Source organism: Oncorhynchus clarkii, chromosome 11 (assembly GCF_045791955.1).
Source record: "Oncorhynchus clarkii lewisi isolate Uvic-CL-2024 chromosome 11, UVic_Ocla_1.0, whole genome shotgun sequence".
Classification (NCBI taxonomy): domain Eukaryota; kingdom Metazoa; phylum Chordata; class Actinopteri; order Salmoniformes; family Salmonidae; genus Oncorhynchus; species Oncorhynchus clarkii.
Window position 1 is genome coordinate 34,420,226 of NC_092157.1, and position 25,002 is coordinate 34,445,227.

General features: G+C 43.5%; 1 protein-coding gene across 1 annotated transcript in view; it reads right to left on the minus strand.

Annotated features, from left to right (window-relative positions):
• LOC139420457 (plexin domain-containing protein 2-like) overlaps positions 1-25,002 on the minus strand; it is a 170,560-nt gene that overhangs the window by 95,419 nt on the left and 50,139 nt on the right. Inside the window, exon 2 of the mRNA XM_071170623.1 lies at positions 9,774-10,021. Within this exon, the coding sequence (XP_071026724.1) occupies positions 9,774-10,021 (248 nt within the window). The remainder of the gene's footprint in view (positions 1-9,773; positions 10,022-25,002) is intronic.

Here is a 25,002-nt window from a genome sequence, read left to right on the forward strand (position 1 = left end):
TATATAAACATAAAGTGGCATAGTTTAAAGTGGCTAGTGATACTTGTATTACATAAAGATGGCAAGATGCAGTAGATATAGAGTACAGTATATACATATACATATGAGATGAGTAATGTAGGGTATGTAAACATTATATTAAGTGTCATATGCGAGGTTAAGAACTCTCAGAAACACATCATGAGCAAGTAACATATTGTTTTTAATCAAATCAATTGTAGTAGTAGCAAGCTCTAGGCTAGTCCGCGCGCAAGATCTTTTGGAATAGGCCTAATAAATAAAACCTTTGGAAGAAGCCTTTGACTCTCCTCCTGAACTGCCACTGTAGGCCAACAACAGCACAGTCAATTGTTAGGCAGCACACCAAACCCTATTTCATCAGCAAGAGCAGAGCAGGCCGGAGCTCAGTGTTACAATATTCATTGCCGTGTGTAATGCAGCCTAGCTGTATTTACATCATCCCAGCAGCTACCTTAGAAATAGAAATTTGATCTGTGCTTCTCCGAGCGTGCACTTCGTAGCCTATAGGGTATGATTGAGACCACACTAAATAGCCTATAGGCGCACGTGATATTGCGCGCTCAGCCTAATAAGCAACTCATTCTAAAACACTGAGAAATATTGGAATTTCATCAATTACATGACCCTCCCCTGGACAAGATTAAAATAATAATAATACTAAACCCTCCCCTTGACTGAAATTGAAAAAGCATGACCCACCCTCATTTTCCTCCAGGTAACAATTCTGTAAATGTCGATCCATCCCTAACTAACAAGATGTTGGCAACTTCCTTCATCTCAAGATATTGACTTCCAGTGCTTTAGCCACAAGATGTGTTGGAGGCTGATAGAAAAACAGCCTGTTGGGGGCCTCCCGGGCCCGGGTGGCGCAGTGGTTAAGGGCACTGTACTGCAGCTGTGCCACCAGAGACTCTGGGTCCGCGCTCAGGCTCCCACAATTGGCCTAGCGTCTTCCGGGTTAGGGAGGGCTTGGCCGGTAGGGATATCCTTGTCTCATCGCGCACCAGCGACTCCTGTGGGCGGGCGGGGCGCAGTGTGCGCTAACCAAGGTTGCCAGGTGCACGGTGTTTCCTCCGACATATCGGTGTGGCTGGCTTCCAGGTTGGATGCAAGCTGTGTTAAGAAGCAGTGCGGCTTGGTTGGGTTGTGTATTGGAGGACGCATGACTTTCAACCTTCGTCTCTCCCGAGCCCGTACGGGAGTTGTAGCGATGAGACAAGATAGTAGCTACTAAAAAACAATTGGATACCACAAAATTGGGGAGAAAAAGGGGTAAAAACAAACAAACAAAAAAAAACAGCGTGTTAGCACTGCTACGCTAGCCACCACAGTAGAGGAAGGTCTGACAGAGAGAGACACGCTCCACAGGTGGGACAGTGAGAGAGGGTAGGCAGGCTAAGGTCAAGGCAGACCTGCAGGTTCAGCTTGGAGAGCAATAACTGTGCTGAATTAAGCACATGATTTAAGCTATTTCCTGATACTGTCATATACTGAAGTATATTAAACACTCATTTAGAAATGCATCGCTCTCAGATAATCTTTTAATAAAATACACTGTAAAAGCATCACACTAAAGCATTGTTCTGCAACTGAATATGAGAAGGAAATCAAATGAAGCAATGAAAAATGTAAGAGCCAAGTCAATTCCCGGAGGGTTTCCTTTCCCTCGTTCTCTATCTCCAACTAAACAGACATGGATAATGTAATATGCAAACCTCCCCTGGGATTATTTTGAGCAATCAGACAGACAGCACAGACCAGGGTTGTATCCAGCACGAGGGCCAAAATAGGGAGGGGGGGGCTACATGAAATCCTCCAAAAAGCAACACTTGTTTTCTATTACAAAATGTTTTGCAAATATGTGCATTCATGAATATGACCCTGGCTGGACAGACATCAAAAAGCAGCACTTCATCAAACAACTCCCCATGCAGCGAAAGAGGCTAAGCTACGCTAACAACACAGCGAGTGCACAATCTCTTGTAATCACAGAAACAGAACGTACAGTATAGTGCATGCTCCTTGTAACTCTGACATTTATAGGGCAATATGTGATAATAAACCACCAAGGCATACTTAAAACTTGAACACTTCCTTGATTTATTTGGCCATACACACAGTCAGTTCAGAGGAGGAAACATGACAGGAAAGGAGGCTGAGTAGTTGTAATAGCTTGACCTGGGTTTAATGGTCTTGGCCTTCACTGTACTGTGTGCCAGGAAGATATAACGGAACAGTATAGAACTAGAAAGTGTCATTTTCATGAAGGGAAATTGTGTACTTGCTTCGAATCAAAGCAAATCTAAACTTGATTTAAATTGCATTTACGTCACAACACATACATTAAAACAATAATCTCTCCCCAAAAAAATGTATGGTAGTGGAAGAGGTTTATAAGTTTAAATAAACTAACTAAGGAGTGTGGCAATAAGAGATAATCTAACATCCATCCATATTTATACTGAGACTTGTCCGTGTGTCTGTTTGTTGACATGCTGCTGCTATCAAGGCACGAGGCGAGACCCAGATGCAGACACAGGAGGTGGTTGATTGGAGTCTTACAATGTTTAATAATCCAAAGGGGTAGGCAAGAGAATGGTCGTGGATAGGCAAAAAGGTCAAAACCAGATCAGAGTTCAGGAGATACAAAGTGGCAGACAAGGCAGGCAGAATGGTAAGGCAGGCGGTATGGAGTCCAGAAACAGGCAAGGGTCAAAACCGGGAGGACTGGAAAAGGAGAATAGCAAAACGAGTACGGGAAAAACACGCTGGTTGTCTTGACTAAACATACAAGACGAACTAGCACAGAGAGACAGGAAACACAGGGATAAATACACTGGGGAAAATAAGCGACACCTGGAGGGGGTGGAGACAATCACAGGAACAGGTGAAACAGATCAGGGCATGACAGCTGCTTCGTTCTGACAAGCTGCTCCAGTCTTTGATAAGGTAATGTGGAATTTAACATGGCGTGATTGTGATAATCATCACCACCACATTCACCTAATTAATGTAGTTAATATAGTTACAGCAATATCACCAGTTAAAACAACAACAACAACACCACAACAAACCAATGGTTTGTACTTCCAACAACAAGCACTTACTGGTTCAGTGCTTTGCTACTCGTAACAACAAACGAGAAATTCGTCACACAATCAATGTGTCAATATCAATAAAAGGTCACAATAAGGTGCAGAGCATTCTATTTGTCTGTTGGGAGGGCAAGGAGACCCCCAGCTCTGCTTAGTAACTGACAATTAATCAGTCAGTCTATGTTGTTTTTTGTTAGAATTGTTTATGTGTTCACTATGCGGGGGAAATGATTAGACAAGCGGAACTACGTGGCTAACAACTATTGTAACGGGGATTATTATCGTAGCAACACACTTTTGGAGTGAAGGCAATCCCACGCTGTTTTAGCTAGGTTTAAAAAAATAATAATTTTACCCCCTTTTTTCTCCCCAATTTCGTGGTGTCCAATTGTTAGTAGTTACTATCTTGTCTCATCGCTACAACTCCTGTACGGGCTCGGGAGAGACGAAGGTCGAGAGCCATGCGTCCTCCGAAACACAACCCAACCAAGCCACACTGTTTCTTAACACAGCGCGCATCCGACCCGGAAGCCAGCCGCACCAATGTGTCAGAGGAAACACCGTGCACCTAGCGACCTGGTCAGCGTGCACTGCGCCCAGCCCACCACAGAAGTCGCTAGTGAGTGATGAGACAAGGATATCCCTGCTGGCCAAACCCTCCCTAACCCGGACGACGCTAGGCCAATTGTGCGTCGCCCCATGGATCTCCCAGTCGCGGCAGGCTGCGACAGAGCCTGGGCTCAAACCCAAAGTCTCTGGTGGCACATTGCTATGCAGTGCCTTAGACCACTGCGCCACCCGGGGAGCCTGTTAGCTAGGTTTTTTTGTGTCTTTGGTTGAAGCGTGTATGTTAGGATGGTAACGTTATAATAATTATGGATGAAGCGTGAATTCATGTCAGGAATAAGAAGTGTGAAGGTTTTGGATTTCCTCCCTTCTATAATAAGCAGCCAATGAGGTATTTGTCCTTTGTGTGTTTAATCTGATACCATTATATCTCCGGCTAAACTGTTTTTATGTATGTAAGCACTTCAGATTTATACCAAGCTAATAAGTCACTTGTAAGACAAGAAAGTTATAAGAGTGTGCTTAACTGTATTTTAATTTACTTTATAGTTCGCACGGAAGGTGATAGTTCTGACTAGAACTACAGAATAAAACCGACAGTTAAAATCAAGGAACAGTTGTGCTCGTGGTTACTGGAGGGAGCTACACCACTAAAACCATTGACATCTGCCGCCGTTTTCAAGGGATTGTGAAATAAATGTTAACTATTTGTTTTTAATATCATCACCTCTTGAAGACCATAGTCAGAACCACAAACGTATGATTATTCCATGCAAAACAATCGTACCCATTGAGCTCTATCACCGGAGTTATACAGCAAGTATCTGCATGCATGTGGATTGATGGCAGCATTCGTGTGAAACTGAAAGCGTGAACCACTGCTTTTAATCAAGGCAAGGTGACCGGAAACATGACCGAATACAAAACAGTGTAGCTATTCCCTCCGCAAGGCAATCAAACAAGCTAAGCGTCAGTATAGAGACAAAGTAGAATCGCAATTCAACGGCTCAGACACAAGAGGTATGGGGCAGGGTCTACAGTCAATCACGGATTACAAAAAGAAAACCAGCCCAGTCACGGACCAGGATGTCTTGCTCCCAGGCAGACTAAATAACTTTTTTGCCCGCTTTGAGGACAATACAGTGCCACTGACACAGCGCAACCAAAACATGCGGACTCTCCTTCACTGCAGCTGAGGTGAGTAAAACATTTCAACGTGTTAACCCTCGCAAGGCTGCAGGCCCAGACGGCATCCCCAGCCGCGCCCTCAGAGCATGCGCAGACCAGCTGGCTGGTGTGTTTACGGACATATTCAATCAATTCTTATCCCAGTCTGCTGTTCCCACATGCTTCAAGAGGGCCACCATTGTTCCTGTTCCCAATAAATCTAAGGTAACTGAGCTAAACGACTACCGCCCCGTGGCACTCACTTCCGTCATCATGAAGTGCTTTGAGAGACTAGTCAAGGACCATATCACCTCCACCCTACCTGATACCCTAGACCCACTCCAGTTTGCTTACCGCCCAAATAGGTCCACAGACGATGCAATCTCAACACACTGCACATTGCCCTAACCCATCTGGACAAGAGGAATACCTATGTGAGAATGCTGTTCATCGACTACAGCTCAGCATTTAACACCATAGTACCCTCCAAACTCGTCATCAAGCTCGAGACCCTAGGTCTCGACCCTGCCCTGTGCAACTGGGTACTGGACTTCCTGACGGGCCGCCCCCAGGTGATGAGGGTAGGTAACAACATCTCCACATCTCCACCCCGCTGAGCCCTCTCCTGTACTCCCTGTTCACCCATGACTGCTTGGCCATGCACACCTCCAACTCAATCATCAAGTTTGCTGGCGACACAACAGTGGTAGGCTTGATTACCAACAACGACGAGACGGCCTACAGGGAGGAGGTGAGGGCCCTCGGAGTGTGGTGTCAGGAAAATAACCTCACACTCAACGTCAACAAAACTAAGGAGATGATTGTGGACTTCAGGAAACAGCAGAGGGAACACCCCCCTATCCACATCGATGGGACAGTAGTGGAGAGGGTAGTAAGTTTTAAGTTCCTTGACGTACACATGACAGACAAACTGAATTGGTCCACCCACACAGACAGCATCGTGAAGAAGGCGCAGCAGCGCCTCTTCAACCTCAGGAGGCTTGTCACCAAAAGCACTCACAAACTTCTACAGATGCACAATCGAGAGCATCCTGTCGGGCTGTATCACCGCCTGGTACGGCAACTGCTCCGCCCACAACCATAAGGCTCTCCAGAGGGTAGTGAGGTCTGCACAACGCATCACCGGGGGCAAACTACCTGCCCTCCAGGACACCTACACCACCCGATGTCACAGGAAGGCATAAAGATCATCAAGGACAACAACCACCCGAGCCACTGCCCGTTCACCCCGCTATCATCCAGAAGGCGAGGTCAGTACAGGTGCATCAAAGCTGGGACCGAGAGACTGAAAAACAGATTCTATCTCAAGGCCATCAGACTGTTAAACAGCCACCACTAACATTGAGTGGCTGCTGCCAACACACTGACTCAACTCCAGCCACTTTAATAATGGGAATTGATGTAAAATATATCACTAGCCACTTTAAACAATGCTACTTAATATAATGTTTACATACCCTACATTATTAATCTCATATGTATACGTATATACTGTACTCTATATCATCTACTGCATCTTTATGTAATACTTGTATCACTAGCCACTTTAAACTATGCCACTTTGTTTACATACTCATCTCATATGTATATACTGTACTCGATACCATCTACTGCATCTTGCCTATGCCGCTCTGTACCATCACTCATTCATATATCTTTATGTACATACTCTTTATCCCTTTAAACTTGTGTGTATAAGGTAGTAGTTGTGGAATTGTTAGTTAGATTACTCGTTGGTTATTACTGCATTGTCGGAACTAGAAGCACAAGCATTTCGCTACATTCGCATTAACATCTGCTGACCATGTGTATGTGACAAATAAAATTGGATTTGATTTGATTTGCTTTTCATGATCAGCAAACATCAATTGATCATGTAATTTTCAGATGCGTAGGGCAGCCTCACGATATCGCTCAATATTGGCCACCATTAATTGGATTTGAGGGATATAAAATAAAAAGTTAAATATACCTGACAACTATGGGGGGGGGGGGGGTTAGGTTCATTTCCCATCCATTGTGCACGCTGTCTTTCAAGCAGCAGAAAGGTGCATTTGCCGATGTACTGTTAGCTGATCAGTTTTACTTCGCAAGCTACCGGTAGAAACCTTGTACAGTTGACTAAAGATAGTGGTAAAGGAGACCTAATGTACTTTTTTTCTCCAGCCAACGTAGGCCTACCTAGCGAAGTTAGCCGACATTATCCCCTTTTCAACATTGTTTTTAAAGTGTTTAATCACAATTGCTGCAGTGCTGACAGACATGATAGGCTATTGATTGGTGGGCCACGTCAAATTGGCCGGCTAGCTAATAACAGATCACGTCGATATAGCTAGTTAACAATCTAAATAAACTAGATGGCTATATCCAGATGTTGTTTGATTTGCTTTCCATCGATAGTGGTGATGACAGTAGTCTGACTGGCAACTTTACCAGGACGAGGACTTGACCGACGTCAAGCTCTTTCTAAAAGCCTAATCTCTGATGAAGAAAGCTAAATGACACGTTGTTTGCTTAGCTAGCTAGCTAGCCACACGCCAAATAGACATGTCTACCCTCACGTATCTGAAAACACCTGATCAATTGATATTTGCTGATGATGAAAAGTATGCAGTTACTTGCTGTATAAATCTGATGATAGAACTACATGTGGAATAATGGGAACTGTAGTTCTGACTATCCTCTTCAAGAGGTGATGACATTAAAACCAAATAGTTATAACATTTATTAAGCAATCCCTTGAAAATGGCACATAGTTGTCAATGGTTTTGGCGGAGCTGGGGGGGGGGGTCTCCTTGCTCCCCAGGCAGACAAATCAAAATGTTCTGCACCGTATTGTGAATTTTATTGATAAGGATCTATAGGGAAACCTGGATTACGAGGTTAATTCAAATTGTTTTAATGTTAGCTCGTTCCAACGCTTTGCAGCACGCCTGAATGTCATTGGGTTTACCTGAGGACACCTTCTATACACAGGCACACACATTATCTGGTTTGTTTGATCGGTTGCAGTGATCCGAGAATCCAAGGAGAATGTCTCTGTCATCTCTAAGAGATTCTGACAAACAGATTTATTGCGGTGCTGGGAGTTTCCAAGCATTTCAGCAAAGTAAAAGAAAGTGATGATAAAAATATTCCCACCTACGATGATGAATGCTCACTCTATTCCTCCCCTCCTTTACTAAAGACACCATCCTTTCTTCCCTTCCTCCTTCTGGTCATATCTCGGACGAGATGAGACAGTCCCTATTCCCACTGGGCACAGATGTCAGTTCAACGTCTAGTTTTGATTTACAGTTGGTTGAGTTGACACCTAAAGTGAATTTAATGTGAAATCAACAAAAAAATGTCACCGTGACATTAGATTTGGGTTAAAAGTTGGGTGGAAAAAAAAGACGCAATTCCCTTACATTGATGACTCTTTGCAAATCCAATCAGTTGATTCAACATCATCACATTTTTGGGGGTTGAAATTACATGGAAACGACATTGATTCAACCAGTTTTTGCCCAGTGAGTATTGATAGTCCGACCAGAGCTGGGCCGGAAGGAAGGTGTCAGCAGCCTCTTATTAATCTAAGGATGTGAATATAAAAGACTATAGCCTTCCTCTTGAAGACAGAGAGGCATACTGGAAGGGGGAGGTGGGGTGAAGGGGGAGTGAGACTATGGTGGTGGGGGTGACATGACAGAGGAAATGACGGGGTATTTGTGCTAAAAGCCGACGCTGTCCCAGACACACAACGCAACGATAAATGAGCCCAGGAAGAGGGAAGAAAACAGGGAGTGAGTGTGTGTGTGTGTGTGTGCATGCGTGCCTGTGTGTGTGTGCACGCATGTGTATGTGTGCGGGTGGGTGGGTGCATTTGTGTGTGTGTGTGTGTGTGTGTGTGGAGTGATCAACGTGTCGTCTGTTATCACACGAAGCGACACTGGGGCTGTAGACCTGAGATGATTAGAAGGCACGGGGTGACTAAATAATCTGTCTGGACCAGATGCGCCACCGCCATCGTTACGACTAAACACCTGAGTGCTAGGCTGCAGCGCTGAGCTGGGCTAGTAGGAACAATAACAAGGGACCCAGGTTCTTGCCTTTTATTTCGTTTCATGGGGACGGAGTGACAGACCAAGAGCCAGCAATTAATCTCCATATTTTGCGACTGTCGAGAAGGTCAACGAGGTCTAAGTTAATCTGTTGTTCTGGGCTTCATCCCAAATGCACCTAATTTGACCAGGCCCCATAGGGCTCTGGTCAAAAGTAGTGCACTTTGTAGGGTATAGGGTGCTATTTTGGGACCTAGTCTCTTTCTGAGGTGCTTTAATGTGACTCACCCTCAGTCCGCACACAGACGTTTAGGATGAATATCTACTTGGGGGATGTGCTGGGCGTTAATTAGATATTCAGTATTCATCTGCCAAAAGCTCCCCTAGTCCAGTTTTTTATTATCATCTAATCACTCTGTTCTAGGGAGGTCTATTTTCTCTCCTTGGGGAGTTGCCAGGGAATATGTTTCGCAGTAGTTTTAGATTGAAGGGGATTGAGGAACTAAGGCAGTTTAACCTGTGTTCATATTCTAATAGAGACCTAACAGAGAACATCTGACATTCTTCCTTCCTGTCTCAGATGATCTGAGGTGTTCACTCTGTGGGCCCAAGTGTTTCCCCTAAATAGTTTTTCCTTGGCAGAACACCAGGCCCCATGAAGTAACGTTCAGTTCAAATCAATAGTAATCCATTTAGGGCTATTCTGTTTGTTGGTGTTCATGTTTGTCTTGTGTGGGAAAAATCTATAAAAACACAAAACAATTGGACCACTTTACTTTTTTTTTTAAAGGGGGGCAACAGAGGTATGTAGGGAGGCCGGCCCTCCTTGGGTTGGGGTAACACTGTTCATGGACTGTACCTCTATCTGGGAGCTGTTGTCTGTGTCCTGGCTGTCCTCTGCTGAGAGCAGGCCAGGGAAACCCCCATCAGGCTGGTCTTGACCCTGATCCTGACCCTGCTCTTGGTCCTGGCTGGCCCTGTTGCTGTCCCTGTTACGTGGCTGTTCTGGGGACAGCCACCTCCTCCACCGGTGACTGTACAGCTTCACATCAACCGCCATGTCCTCCTTAGCCAGAGGCTGCCCTTGCACGTAGGAGTAGGAGTCCCCTGGGGTGCACAGAGAGAGAGAGAGAAGGAGGGGAGATGAGTACAAGAGGAACAGGCTTGTTGCAGCGACATATTATAGCTGTATTTATTTGTTTCTTTGGATCCCCATTATCTTTTGCAGAAGCAGCAGATAATATAAAATAATAAATATATGTACACAATTGACTATATATTAAAATGATTCACATGTATTTAAAAGCCACGAGCCATTTGTTATCATATCCAATATTTTTCTTTGCTCTGAAATGGAAAAGGTGATGACACTACAACTCCTTTAATATCGCAATCACTCCGCTCTCTCCTCGGTATCATTTGTATACCAAGATATTCTCAACGATTGACTTTTTTTTAAATTTTTTTTTTTAAGTAGTCAGACTGGAATGATAAACTATATTGTACACCAGTGGAGCGTGGCAGCGTAATTACATAGAACAATCATATTTTTAAGGTCAACAAGGCAGAGGTTCAGTGGTGGAGCCAAAACTCTGGTCGGGTCATTAATTGTCTGCCACTCTCATAATTCACTATCTCAATGGACTATTCCTTGTTGCTTTATGGAGAAATTATACTACTTCGGATGAAACAGGTGCATGTTAGCAGTGAAGCCGTTTTAGACACACCAGAGGCCCACAGTCACACCTAGTACCTGGAGTTGTTCCTGAACATGGGACCTGACCAGGACCACGACAAACTCTGGTCAGGAAAAAGTCTGGGCCCGAGTCATAGCTGGTTAGGTCATGTGTTGAGAAAAATCCCAGGGCCAATTGTCATACCTTATCACCCCTAATGCACTGAGGTGGTAAACTGAAGACATGAGAGAAGCTGCGGTGTTATTAGACACAGACACTTGAGTACAGTTCCAGACTGCTGTGCTGACTGACTGCTTTCTCTCTGCAGATGGCAGTTGGTTTCCTGTGTTCAAACGTGGCACAGTGAGGACAGGGCACACACGCACAACACTCGCAGGCACACACACACACGACATAAGGCAGATTATCACTTCAATGTGTCCTAGAGCCTAGCCTAGGTTTGTCCTTTTAATCACTTTCCCAAGTAAAATGTAAGTTCCCAGACCTGACGTTGGTTCTAAGCCTGCCTGACCATTAAAGGTCATTACAGCTATGCTAATGTCTCTCAGAGACCAGCAGCGTTCCCCATGAGAGCAGGAGGTGCTGTGTTTCCTCTGTTGCTGACTTGTGTCCACGGCTGTCTCTCATTTTGTCTTCTCCCCAGAGAGAAGCAGGCTAGAGCAGAAGCCTGTAAGAGAGTGGGGTGTGTTAGTGCACGCAAAGTGGATGCTGACAGATTCACTCTGTAATGAGCATCCACAGAGCAAACAGCCCAGAGACCAGTTGCTGCAAAGACAAGAACAGGGAGACTAACTAACTAACACGCACACGCAGGAAGAACTGCAAGAATTCCAAAGTTAGTGCTGAGAACACTACACAGAGCATAAGCCAAATGTACTGTAATATACAGGTTTGACACGTGGTTTGACATGATTATGATTACAGGGGTCAACCAGGACATGTACAGTACCAGTCAAAAGTTTGGACACACCTACTCATTCAAGGGTTTCTTTTTTTAAAATTTCTACATTGTCAAAATAATAGTGAAGACATGAAAACTATGAAATAACACGTATGGAATCATGTAGTAACTAAAAAAAAGTGTTAAACAAATCCAAGTATATTTTATATTTGAGATTCTTCAAAGTAGCCACCCATTGCCTTGATGACAGCTTTCCACACTCTTGGCTTTCTCTCAACCAGCTTCACCTGAATGCTTTTCCTGCAGTCTTGAAGGAGTTCACACATATTCTGAGCACTTGTCTGCTTTTCCTTCACTGTGATCCAACTCATCCCAAACCATCTCAATTTGGTTGATGTCGGGTGATTGTGGACGCCAGGTCATCTGATGCATCACTCTATCACTCTCCTTCTTGATCAAACAGCCCTTACACAGCCTGAAGGTGTGTGGGGGTCACTGTCTATTGTCCCACCAAGCGCAAACAGATGGGATGGCGTGTAGCTGCAGAATGCTGTGGTAGCCATGCTGGTTAAGTGTGCCTTGAATTAAAAAATTAATCACAGTCAGTTTTACCAGCAAAGCACCCCAGACCATCGCACCTCCTACTCCATGCATCACGGTGGGAACCACACATGCAGAGATCATCCGTTCACCTACTCTGCATCTCACTAAGACACGGTGGTTGGAACCAAAAATATAAATTTTGGAATCATCAGACCAAAGCACAGATTTACACTGGTCTAATGTCCATTGCTCGTGTTTCTTGGCCCAATCAAGTATCTTCTTCTTATTGGTGTCCTTTAGTATTGGTTTCTTTGCAGCAATTCGGCCATGAAGGCCTGATTCACGCAGTCTCCTCTGAACAGTTGATGTTGAGATTTGTCTGTTACTTGAACTCTGTGAAGAATTTATTTGGGTTGCAATTTCTGAGGCTGGTAACTCTAATGAACTTAGCCTCTGCAGCAGAGGTAACTCTGGGTCTTCCTTTCCTGTGGCGATCCTCATGAGAGCCAATTTCATCATAGCGCTTGATGGTTTTTGCGACTGCACTTGAAGAAACGTTTACATTTCTTGAAATGTTCCGCATTGACTGACCTTCATGTCTTAGAGTAATGATGGATTGTCGTTTCTCTTTTTGCTTATTTGAGCTGTTCTTGCTGTAATATGGACTTGGTCTTTAACCAAATATGGCTATCTTCTGTATACCACCCCTACCTTGTCACAGCACAACTGATTGGCTCAGAAGCATTAAGAAGGAAAGAAATTCCACAAATGAACTTTTAACAAGGCACGCCTGTTAATTGAAATGCATTCCAGGTGACTACCTCATAAAGCTGGTTGAGAGAAAGCCAAGAGTGTGCAAAGCTGTCATCAAGACAAAGGGTGGCTACTTTGAAGAATCTCAAACATGTATTTTGATTTATATAACACCTTTTTGGTCACTACATGATTCCATATGTGTTATTTCATAGTTTTGATGTCTACACTATTATTATACAATGTATAAAATAGTCAAAATAAAGAAAAACCCTGGAAAGATGTCCTGGTTGACCCCTGGAAACATGTCCTGGTTGACCCCTGTAATAATAATCATGTCAAACCACAAGTCACACTATCAATACAGTTAGTCAAATATTTACAGAAGTGCTTTAATTCAAGGAATTTGGATGCTGATCATGTTGCTAAAAACACTCCTCTCATTATGGAGTCTAGTCAGCGATGTCTGCTTGGAGCACGTAGCATGCTACTATTTGCTATGCAGAGCTCAATTATGTTCTTCTTAGGTGTCTAACACTGCTCCTGTAGCCAAGCATTCACTCACCTCTCCCTCTCTTGCTCTCAGGCCCCCACTCTCCATCTCTCTCACTGTCTCCTCCAACCAACTCAAGTTCATGAGCTACGTCTACCTAGACAATGGATGCTCGCGAGATTCCCTGGCAACCAGCACTGTATATTCTGATCCAAAGGGAACCTGTACTGTACATTCCAGGAACATTTACCTTATTTCTTACCCACCAAAGGATCTTTGTTAGACACGTCAATGTATATGGTGGAAAGTTGCCAAAAGAGAATGCCACGTAACAGAAGTAAGGTTGGACCCAGGTGCAGAGAAGAGACCAGATGAGGAATCAGTAGTTAAGGATAAACATAATGCTTTACTGAGATATGGTAGCCGCATGAACACAATTCACTTGAAAAAACAACAAACACTATGTCTCAAAAACTCACTCAGGAAATGAACACACACTGTAAACAATTCAAGCTTCTGCAAAGGACCAAAGAAAACACACCTATTTTAGCAGGGACTCAATCATGAAACAATAAGACACACCTGAGTCCAATAAAAGTCTCTAGGGTGGTCTCAGCCGCCCTCTGGTGCCAGGTGGGACCATGACAACTTCAGAATACACCATGGCTGGACAAAAGATACCCTGACCAAATGTATTGTATTTTTCACAGAATCTCTCTCTCTGAGTCACCATGAAGAAAAATAACCTGCGCTGTGGTCTGTTCATCACTCTCTCTGTAATGGCTCGATACTTCTCCCAACTGATTTAGGGTTTGAGAACTCTCATTGTCAAGGAAATACTTTCTCTGTGTTAGTCATTTCAGAGGGGAGAGTACGGACCCCTGAGGAACACCACAAATACATTCGCAGCAGGACGAGACTTCCCCCTGGATGAGTGTGTTCCTTTAGCTTTTGTGTGAGAGGAAATCTTTCCCCTCCTTTCCTCTTTCACTCCCACTGAATACCCTGCATACCTTCGCCGTGACTCTCAAGAGCGGCTCTTCTCGCCCGATTCACGCCTGTCTACACGACTAACCCACAAATGCCAGAAGAACTGTAATTCGGTTTAACCTACAGCTTTCAAGGACATTTAGGAGATCATAAAATCACGGTGTAAAGGCGTTGTCTGCCCCCCTTCTTTTCATTCTGTTTGGGTGTTTGGGTCCTTCTGGTTGACCCCTTTCTCTGGGTGTATATCTGACTCAATGGCACTGACAGGACACTTCCGTACAAGGCTGGCTGATGGAGAGAGCAATGCTGTGTGTGTGTGTGTGTGTGTGTGTGTGTGTGTGTGTGTGTGTGTGTGTGTGTGTGTGTGTGTGTGTGTGTGTGTGTGTGTGTGTGTGTGTGTGTGTTAGTGCATGTTGGAGGAAAGCCTTTTGGCATAAAGGCTCCATTGGTTTCCTAAGCTGTGTATAACTCTCTTTTTCAGGGGTGTCTTTTCCACCCTTCTCCCACTGAAAGCTGCTTCATCAATGTAGCAGGAGCCCCTGCCAAGCACCCTGGAGACACCACCCTGGGGCCCTAGGGTATCCACAGAAACCCTGGACACAAGAGCACCTATCTGAGGTGGGGCTGAGAAGCCATAGATATCCTATAAGACACTATAAGACAAGGTCTACTGATGTACCTAAAACTCAGTGCCGTTTCATTTAGATTTTATTTAACCAGGAAGAAACCAGCCTGATCTTGTGAGCACAGCAGTCAGTCTCCTTAACCTGGCTATCAGGAAGTATCATTGAGGTCAGAAAACCCAAGGGTGTCTCCTCCTGGGCTCTCCTACAGTTTAGTTTGTGCTTTCCTCTGAAAACTATTTAGAAGAAAACCACTAAAGGTAATCATCTAGTCAGAGAAATGTAATTGGCTGCACACAGTGTGAAATCATTAGAAATGAACGAGGTTTCAAATATTATGATTCCAATTTAATGAGAGTAAATTACAATTATTTCTATAATCGTTCCGGCGGGTTCCCCTCATTAGTGATCCTTCAGTGGGTGGTGATGTCAGAAGTGCTCTGTCATGATCCACAGACACAGCTGGAGGCCTGGGAAATGTCCGGAAATAACCTCAGGCTTGAGCCGCAAAGTTAGAAACACGAGCAGGAAAAGCCAGAAAATATGATGATGTAAAAAGCTAAATGGCTCAGCAAACAACCTTCCCCCTACAGTTCCTCCCCCCAATTGGTCCTCATTAAAGTTTCTGAGCACAACGGGAGAGCCGGGTGATCGCGCTGCATGACAGTCAAGGTCTACTTGATATATTAATCTTAATGAATCTCCTGATGAAGAAAACAAACAGTGAGCTTGGCCCTTATGACTGGGTCAGGGAGTGAGAGAAAGGGGAGCGAGGGAGAGAGTGATGGAATGGCCAGCGTGACGGGGAGAAAATGCCCCCTTCCTGAGGGAGGGAGAAGGGAGAACTGAGGGAGAAGAGAGTGACAGAAAGGTTCAAAGTATTCTATGAGTATGGGTTCTGAAGTCTAACTCTCCTCATGGGTCTGTCTGGCATCGCTCATCCAGGATATCGATTCACAAGATCAACACTATACTACAGGCCAGAAATCCATTAAACACATCAGTAAAACCAGCGTGGCACAGAGTGCAGACACTGCCATTGCTTGGTAGAAAACAAATACTAGATAAAGGTAAATAATTACATAGAAGACAAAAGCAGTGGGTGACTGCTTGGATGTTTATTTCCCAAAAATTAGATGGGGAGGGAGGAGAGGAAAGATGTGCACTCCTTTTATTTTCTGTCAGTCAATGACAGCAGCAAACAGCAAAAATGGCCTGTGCTCTGTGTCAAGACAACTTGAACCTTCTCAGATATGTCCACAGGTCCAGATGGGGTGTCAGACAGAAAGGTTTGACCTGATGCTCTTACACAAGTCAGAGCAGACCTGATGAGAACATACACAGTTATCCAAGTACAGTGCTGAGGGATTAACCAACATTTTTGCTATTTTGGGGTTTTTAAACAACGAATTGACCAATTATTTGAATTCCATTTCCTGTGTTTTTTTTTTGCACAGTTTCTCTAGAGATAAAATCAGATCCGGCCTCTTGCTGCAACGTTGTAGGGAGTTGTAGTTTCCAACAGGCCAATATTTTACATAGTTTAGCACATAAAATGTTGTAATTAACAACAATGACCATAATCCCATGCGCATCTACTTGTCCGGTCTGTTTCTTTTACGCCTGCAACCGAAGGGACAAGAATGCACATCTTGATCGCATACAGCGAGCAGCTGTTGCTTTGCGAGGCATTTCTACAAAAAAAATAAACAATCAAAGTTATTAATAGTTGGTCTTCAGCAGTCATAAAAGTATGCCTTAATTACTTTGAAGAACTACAAAATAGTGATTTTGTAACAGTATTGGCAGCACTTCTATAGAGATGAGATGACGACTTGGGATGAAATAATAAAGTCATTAAATAAAACGAATGTAATATACACAACAAATAAAATATTTTATTAAAAGTACTGTAATTTAAAAAAAAAATGATAGTTAATAAGTGAAATGGCCATTCACTACCATCATGGGACAATTTATTAATTGTTTTATTCTGTGCTGTCACAGCATTCAACCCCAAAAATCGAAAATCGTGATTATTTTTTAAATAATCCAAACCGAAACCGAACCGACCTTAAAAAGTACTAATAGCTCCGTGCTACCCAAGTGCAATGGGCAGGGGTATGGACATACTGACACATAGTGAGGGAAACAGCAAGAGAAGAAAACAGAGGGAAAACATTAGAATGCGTCCAAAATAGCAAGCTATCCCTATATATGTAGTGCACTACTTTTGAACAGAGCTCCATGGGCCCTGATCAAAAGTAGTGCACTATAAGGAATACAGTGCCGTTGGGGATGAATTCATAGATCGAAAAAACTTCCAGGAAAATACTTAGCAGCCATGGTCAATCTAAGCAGAGGGAGTGGTAAGCAGAGAGAGGATTTGACTTAAGTGTTCATAAAGAGAGTTTTAGTGAAAAGTGCTGACGTGATATCACATCAAATATGAGAAGGTAAATGAGGTAGGGAGGCTCCTTCACAGACTTACTCTGTACTCTCTCGGATAAAACTCTTCACAGCCAACTCTCAGTTAATTTCATCAGTTACAGCTGATATTATGAAAGGGCAATGCGTTGACTTGAATTACACTACTGGCTTTGATTATAATGCACGTGAACCTTACAGTAGTTCAGATTAGCCATAGTTGATGTTCTTTGACGGAGTCATTGTTTTATGCTGTAGACGCGTCGGAGTTGTCTGTTCTAGAAGGTGTGGCGACAAAAAGAGGAACATTAAGAGTAACAAAGACATGAAAGCCATGCATGCACCCTCGGGACTCTGTAATTATACAGAAGAACGTGTGCTGTTCTCTCTACCTGTTTCAACATATCCTTATTACCCCAGAGAGAAGACATGGGCAAATTAGTAGTCCCCCTGGGGCAAACAACACCAGTAAATGGTACCCTATTCTCTATGTAGTGCACCACTTATGACCAGGGCCCACATGGAAAAGAAAATAGTTATTGTCACCCTTGATAAAGATGAGCAAAAAATACTATAAAATAAATAATACAAATACTGAGCTATAATGATCGAAAAGGAGATGCATTGTGGACTATAGGAAAACGAGGACCGAGCACGCAGGGCTGTAGTGGAGCAGGTTGAGAGCTTCAAGTTCCTTGGCGTCCACATCAACAACAAACTAACATGATGCAAGCACACCAAGACAGTCATGAAGAGGGCACGACAAAACCTATTCCCTCTCAGGAGACTGAAAACATTTGGCATGGGTCCTCAGATCCTCAAAATATTTTACAGTTGCACCATCGAGAGCATCCTGACGGGTTGCATCACTGCCTGGTATGGAAATGACTCGGCCTCCGACCGCAAGGCACTACAGAGGGTAGTGTGTACGGCCCAGTGCATCACCGGGGCCAAGCTTCCTGCCATCCAGGTCCTCTATACCAGGAGGTGTCAGAGGAAGGCCCTAAAAATAATCAAAGACTCCAGCCACCCTAGTTCTCTCTGCTACCGCACGGCAAGCGGTACCGGAGCGCCAAGTCTAGGTCCAAGAGGCTTCTAAAAAGTCACTACACTGCTGCTACTCTCTGTTATTATCTGTGCATATCCACTTTGACAACCCTACCTGCATGTACATAATTATCTCAAGTACCTCGACACCGGTGCCCCCCGCACATTGACACATCTATACCGGTACACCCTGTATATCGCCCCGCTATTGTTATTTACTGCTGCTCTTTAAATAAACTTTTTTTCTGTCTAGGTATTTTCTTAAAACTGCATCGTTGGTTAAGGGCTCGTAAGTAAGCATTTCACTGTAAGGTCTACTACACCTGTTGTATTCGGCGCATGTGACAAATAAAATGTGTTTTTGATTTGATTTGAATGCATGCTCATACAATACAACTTTATCAAGGGTGCCAATAAATGATGGCCCTGCCTGGATATATCAAGAGGGGCATTTGGTTATGCAGTCCTTTTAAAAACATTAAAAGTGGAACAAAGTACTCTCAGGAGTCTCGTAACATGTTTGGGGCTGTCGTAAAAAAAAAAAACCTAGTGTGTCGCATGCCGAGCGGAAGAAAGAGACGAGAAAAACGGGCCATGAATAAAATAAAATAAATAAATACATCTCCACCCATCCAAAGTGTTAATTACATCCGTGCAAGAGCTGGGAGATGATAAGACTAATGTTGCGTTCACACTGGACCGCTGTGTCCGGCAAAACTCTGATCCAATGAAGAGTTCTGTCAGTGTGTGAGGGTGTGGGGAGCTGGTGTGTGTGTGTGTGTGTGTGTGTGTGTGTGTGTGTGTGTGTGTGTGTGTGTGTGTGTGTGTGTGTGTGTGTGTGTGTGTGTGTCTGTGTCTGTGTCTGTGTGTGTGTGTGTGTGTGTGTGTGTGTGTGTGTGTGTGCATGTGCGTATTTGTATTTATTAAGGATCCCCATTAGGTGCTGCACTCTTTTGGGCTCCAAACAAGAATAAGGCAGTTACATCACAAAATCAATATAACAGTACATCATACTACTCATTTTTACACCATTACTTTACTACTACATATCTACAATCTATAACATTACAATGTACGTGTGTGTAGAGTGTGTGTGTTAGCGTGTGTTTGTGCATGCGTGTGCCTGTGTGTGTCTCTCCACGGGCCATACGTTTCATAAGGTGTAGTTTTATCTGTTTCTAAATGTAAAATAAAACATTTTACTGCTCGATTGAGTTACTTGATGTGGAATAGAGTTCCATGTAAACAGAGAGCGAGAGCATAAGAACGCTAGAAAGAAAGAGTGAAAGAAAGAAGGAACAGATTAAGAGAGAAGGACGTGGTGGAGAACAACAACAACAATAAGTGTATTCCTGGGTATCATGACTGTACAGTTTGAGTAACAGAGGGCTTGTGGAATTCCACATTCTGGTCAGGCATCCATTTATATTAATGAACCTTTATTTCACTAGGCAAGTCAGTGAAATACACATTCTTATTTACAATGACAGCCAACCAAAAGGCAAAAGGCCTCCTGCGGGGACGGGGGCCTGGGATTAAACAATAAAATATAAATATAGGACAAAACACACATCACGACAAGAGAGACGACACAACACTACATAAAGAGAGACCTAAAGACGACAACATAGCAAGGCAGCAACACATGACAACAACATGGTCGCAACACAAAATAGTACCAACATTATTGGGCACAAACAACAGCACAAAGGGCAAGAAGGTCGAGACAACAATACATCACGCGAAGCAGCCACAACTGTCAGCAATTGTCCATGATTGAGTCTTTGAATGAAGAGATTGAGATAAAACCAGTTTGAGTGTTTGTTGCAGCGCGTTCCAGTCGCTATCTGCAGTGAACTAAAAAGAAAAGCGACCCAGGGATGTTTGTGCTTTGGGAACCTTTAACAGAATGTGACTTTGCAGAACAGGTGTTGTATGTGGAGGATGAGGGCTGCAGTAGATATCTCAGATAGGGGGGAGTGAGGCCTAAAGAGGGTTTTATAAAGAAGCATCAAACAGTGGGCCTTGCGATGGGTATACAGAGATGGCCAGTTTACAGAAGGGTGCAGTGATGTGTTCTATAAGAAGCATAGGTGGCAAATCTGATGGCCAAATGGTAAAGAACATCTAGCCGCTCGAGAGCACCCTTACCTGCCGATCTATAAATTACGTCTCTGTAATCTAGCATGGGTAGGATGGTCATCTGAATCAGGGTTAGTTTGGCAGCTGGGGTGAAAGAGGAGCGATTACGATAGAGAAGACCAAGTCTCGATTTAACTTTAGCCTTCAGCTTTGATATGTGCTGAGAGAAGGACAGTGCACCGTCTAGCCATGCTCCCAAGTACTTGCATGAGGTGACTACCTCAGTCTCTAAACCCTCAGAGGTAGTAATCACACATTTGGAGAGAGGGGAATTCTTCTTACCAAACCGCATGACCTTTGTTTTGGAGGTGTTCAGGACAAGGTTAAGGGTAGTGAAGCTTGTTGGACACTAAGAAAGCTATGTTGTAGAGCATTCAACACAAAATCCGGGGAGGGGCCTCCTGAGTATAAGACTGTATCATCTGCATATAAATAGATGAAGTGCTGCGTCTGGCTCATTTTTAGTGATAGAGTACAGGACAGAGAACTGGTGTGTGTGTGTGTGTGTGTGTGTGTGTGTGTGTGTGTGTGTGTGTGTGTGTGTGTGTGTGTGTGTTTGCGTGCGTGCGTGCGTGTGTGCGTGCGTGCGTGCACATTTGTTTGTTTGTGTGCGACAGAGTGCTGGTTCTCATTCAGAAGCTGAGGTAATGTACAGGTCTGCTCCACGGCCTTGGGGCACTTGAATAATTCTGCCATGAGAGAGAACAGGGCTGGCAAGCAACGTATAAGTAAGAATTACACACCAGCTGTAAAACATTACACCACATCGCTATTCACTGCAGTGTTATGAGCAGACGTGGTGTTTTTGTAGTTCGCTGCTGACAAAGCAAGACAAACATTGTTACGGGATCTTTTCACACTTTTCACATAAAAAGGACTACATCTCTCATCTGAGTGACCTCACTCTTCTCTTCTCAAATATTGCTCCCTCAGAGGTCTTGCTCAGCAGAGCCCAAAATTGAACGTGGTCAAAGCTGTAGCAGTGAATGGACTGGGTTAGGATGTACAACAAGCCCTGAGTTCCATTCAGACACGCCACTTCACAGACAATACCAGTTCCTTCAGCTCCTAAGCTTTCACCTATGTGTGTGTGTGTGTGTGTGTGTGTGTGTGTGTGTGTGTGTGTGTGTGTGTGTGTGTGTGTGTGTGTGTGTGTGTGTGTGTGTGTGTGTGTGTGTGTGAGACATTGTGGGAACTAAGATCACATTTTCCCATCACTGATGGAAGTTACGTTAACTAAGATAAGGATCATTAGAGTAAGAGAACAGGTAGGGACAGATTCTATCTACCTGAGAACCAGAGGTGGACTCTGTTCCCACGTCTCTACGGCGCAGGAGTTGGAACAACACCATGAGCCCAACCTTTTCATTTTACCATCCATTGTTATTTTGAAGAAAAAACAACAACTGTTGAGCAGTCGAGTTTGACATGTTATCATAGTGGCATGTCTAATTATTGTGTGTGTGTGTGTGTGTGTGTGTCTGTGTCTGTGTGTGTGTGTGTGTGTGTGTGTGTGTGTGTGTGTGTGTGTGTGTGTGTGTGTGTGTGTGAGAGATCTGGTGATTGACTGTCTCTGTGTGTTTTGCCAGTGGTTCTTCTTTCTCTGAGGGGATATAAAGGCCCAGTGAGAGCCCTTGGACTTTCAAGAAGCAAATTGTAATTTGCCAAATCATCATATGATGCAAAACACATCATCAAGAAAATCCTATACTTTACTGCTGTCATGCAAAATCTGTTGGGACTGTATCAACAGTGGAATGATGAGAAGAAAAAAAGTGAAAACGTCATTTTTGAGTGGTGTTTTCCTTTAATTAGACAGCTTCTATCTCTCAGTAAGCCATGGAGCGCTCAGTAGCTAACCCAGAGTGACAGACAGACACACAGAGGGCCAGCTTATACCAAGCATACAGCTAAGGGGATATCCTGGACCAAACAAGGCTTATGCCTCTTAAATCCCACAGCGTTTATTTGGGGTTGTCTCTTCCCTTTGCACAGTTAACACACATTTTTCTGATGGGTTCTTCTCTCTTGGTGCCTGTTCCATTTTTACATAGAAAACCTGGTCAAGATTCTCCTCATGTTTGATTAAGTTGAGACGTAATACCTTCATCAGATGAAGGGGTAAGCTAAGAGAGCTAAAATAGACACAAGCATCAAGTGTTTCCAAACACTGTGTCCAGAATGTGGAGAGTTCCAGAAAAAAATAAAAACACACAGACACGCAGTATGGATAAGTCTCCCAGGTCAAGCACCCAAAGCCAGCCTTTGGTGGAATCTGTCGACAAGCTGTGATAGAAAGCCACATCCCACTCACATGGAGTCTATAATTGCATCCAGTTCAGTCCCTCTCCAAACAAAGCTGAACATTGTCAATAGCAAAGCAGCAACGTCTTCCCGGGAACTTTACAGTATGAGACACCAGTCAATGAATGAACTTTAGAAAAACCGTGGAGACCAGGTCCGATAGGAAACTGTAAAAGTGCCTTTTGTTTCACAGGAAGACTTAACATAATAACATGATATCATGCATTAAGCAGATGCTTTTATCCGAAGCAACTTACAGTCATACATTTTCCCAGCAGGAATCAAAGCAACGATCCTGGGGTTGCAAGAGCCGTGCTCTGCCGACTGAGCCACACAGGACCATACTAAACCACACTGACAAAACGTATCACCGTGATTCTCTTCAATGTGAGACAGCAAGAAATGGGCCCTGTTCATATCTGCATTGTCGTTTGAATAATACATAGATTTTCTAATGACTCCTTGACTCACTCACAGTCAAAGGTTAATTCAACTGAAATACAAAGCTCTCCTGTTTCCACCATCTCTAATTAATGTTCCAAACACAGAGAAAAAAAAATGTATTTTCAGGTTCACGTCACAAACTAAACAAGCCCTTTGAGCATGCTTCAAACCGACATCAGCCTCATTCAGTCAGCGATTTATGCAAATCCCCATTTTCACTTAGTGTGCACATTTTCCTGTAATTGGATGCCAACATTAAAGGGCAACTCCACCACTTTTCAACCTCATTTCATTACCTCCATCACAATGCCAGTGTCAACATATGTGAAAAACGGTGCATTTCTATGTTTTGTAGAAAAAAATACGGTAAAAAAAATTCTAACCGATGACATCATCAGGTTTGTACAAAATCACTGTGTTTAACCTTTCTTATCTTTTTAACCGCAGATCATAGAAACTCCGTTTTCACATAAGTAGGCATTGGTTTGGTGCGGAGATGTTGAATGTGGGGTTGAAAAGTGGCGGAATTGCCCTTTAATACAGGCAGCGATGTAGACCTTAGCTAAATTAAAATTGCCTAAGTTGGTAAGAATAGTACAAGACTAACCAGGAATCACAATTTGCTATATCTTACTGACTGACAGTCTCCATTATGTAGCAAGATAAATGTACACATGCATGTTAATCAGTCATTTCATCCACACTGCTCGCGCGTGAACGAGCGTTTGCAATGCCGAATGCTGAAATGGAACTTGAATATCTATAAAACCATGAATATTTCATTCGTGTTTCGACCTGTTCCCAAATTAATATAGGTTTTGGTATGTTATCCTGCTGTCTGTCATGGTCACGTTTGGTGGGGACCTGCTAGCTACCACAGCTAAGAGAGGCAAAAACAACAGCAGCCAAAAAGACACCAGCTGCAGAGAGGGGCCAGTGGTGGCCAGTGTATGCACAATAAGCATAAGGGCGAAGGGGCACGTGCTACACGTCAGTGACGTAAGTGAGGTGCTGACACGGACCTGTATGTCATATCGAAGCCTGAGTACTGATGGCAGGTTGACATGAGTGTTTGTTTATTTTCTCCACGTAAATGAAGCCGTGTCAACACCATGATGGAGGAGTTCAAATTAGCCAGCCCAACAAGTGTTGCTACCTGAGTCAGCTCCCACAGGAATTTCACATGTGATCTTATGTGAAAGCTAAAAGCAACATCTGAAACTACACATGTGAAAACCCTTGAGCATATGTGAAAACCAGGGTTGGAAATGAAGACCTGCCACCTGAAAAATGTGTGTAGATTTTGTCATTGGCAGGTAAGAATGTCAATTTCACCAGCCATGTTGACGGGTGGTCACACAGAGCATTTTTTTTCAGCCCATGGATCACATGGATCACTCCTAAAAAACTTTTAGTAATTTCTTAACATTAAAACACACAAATCCTTGAATTGTTCTCCTAGATTTATTTGTGTGACACTACATTTCTACTTAGGAGCACATCACATATTCCTAGTAAAAAATGTCAGTGTAGAGCCCTGAATGATGATGATTGATGTTCAGTTGAAGAACTAAATGATTTATTTTAACATTGGTTTAAAGACGCAGGTCACACAACTGAAATGAATGTATTTAATGTACCCCAATACTTCTTACAAGTACTAGATTTCTTGTTTTAGAAAAACAGACATTTTCAAAATGTGGTAGCATGACACTACATGTAAC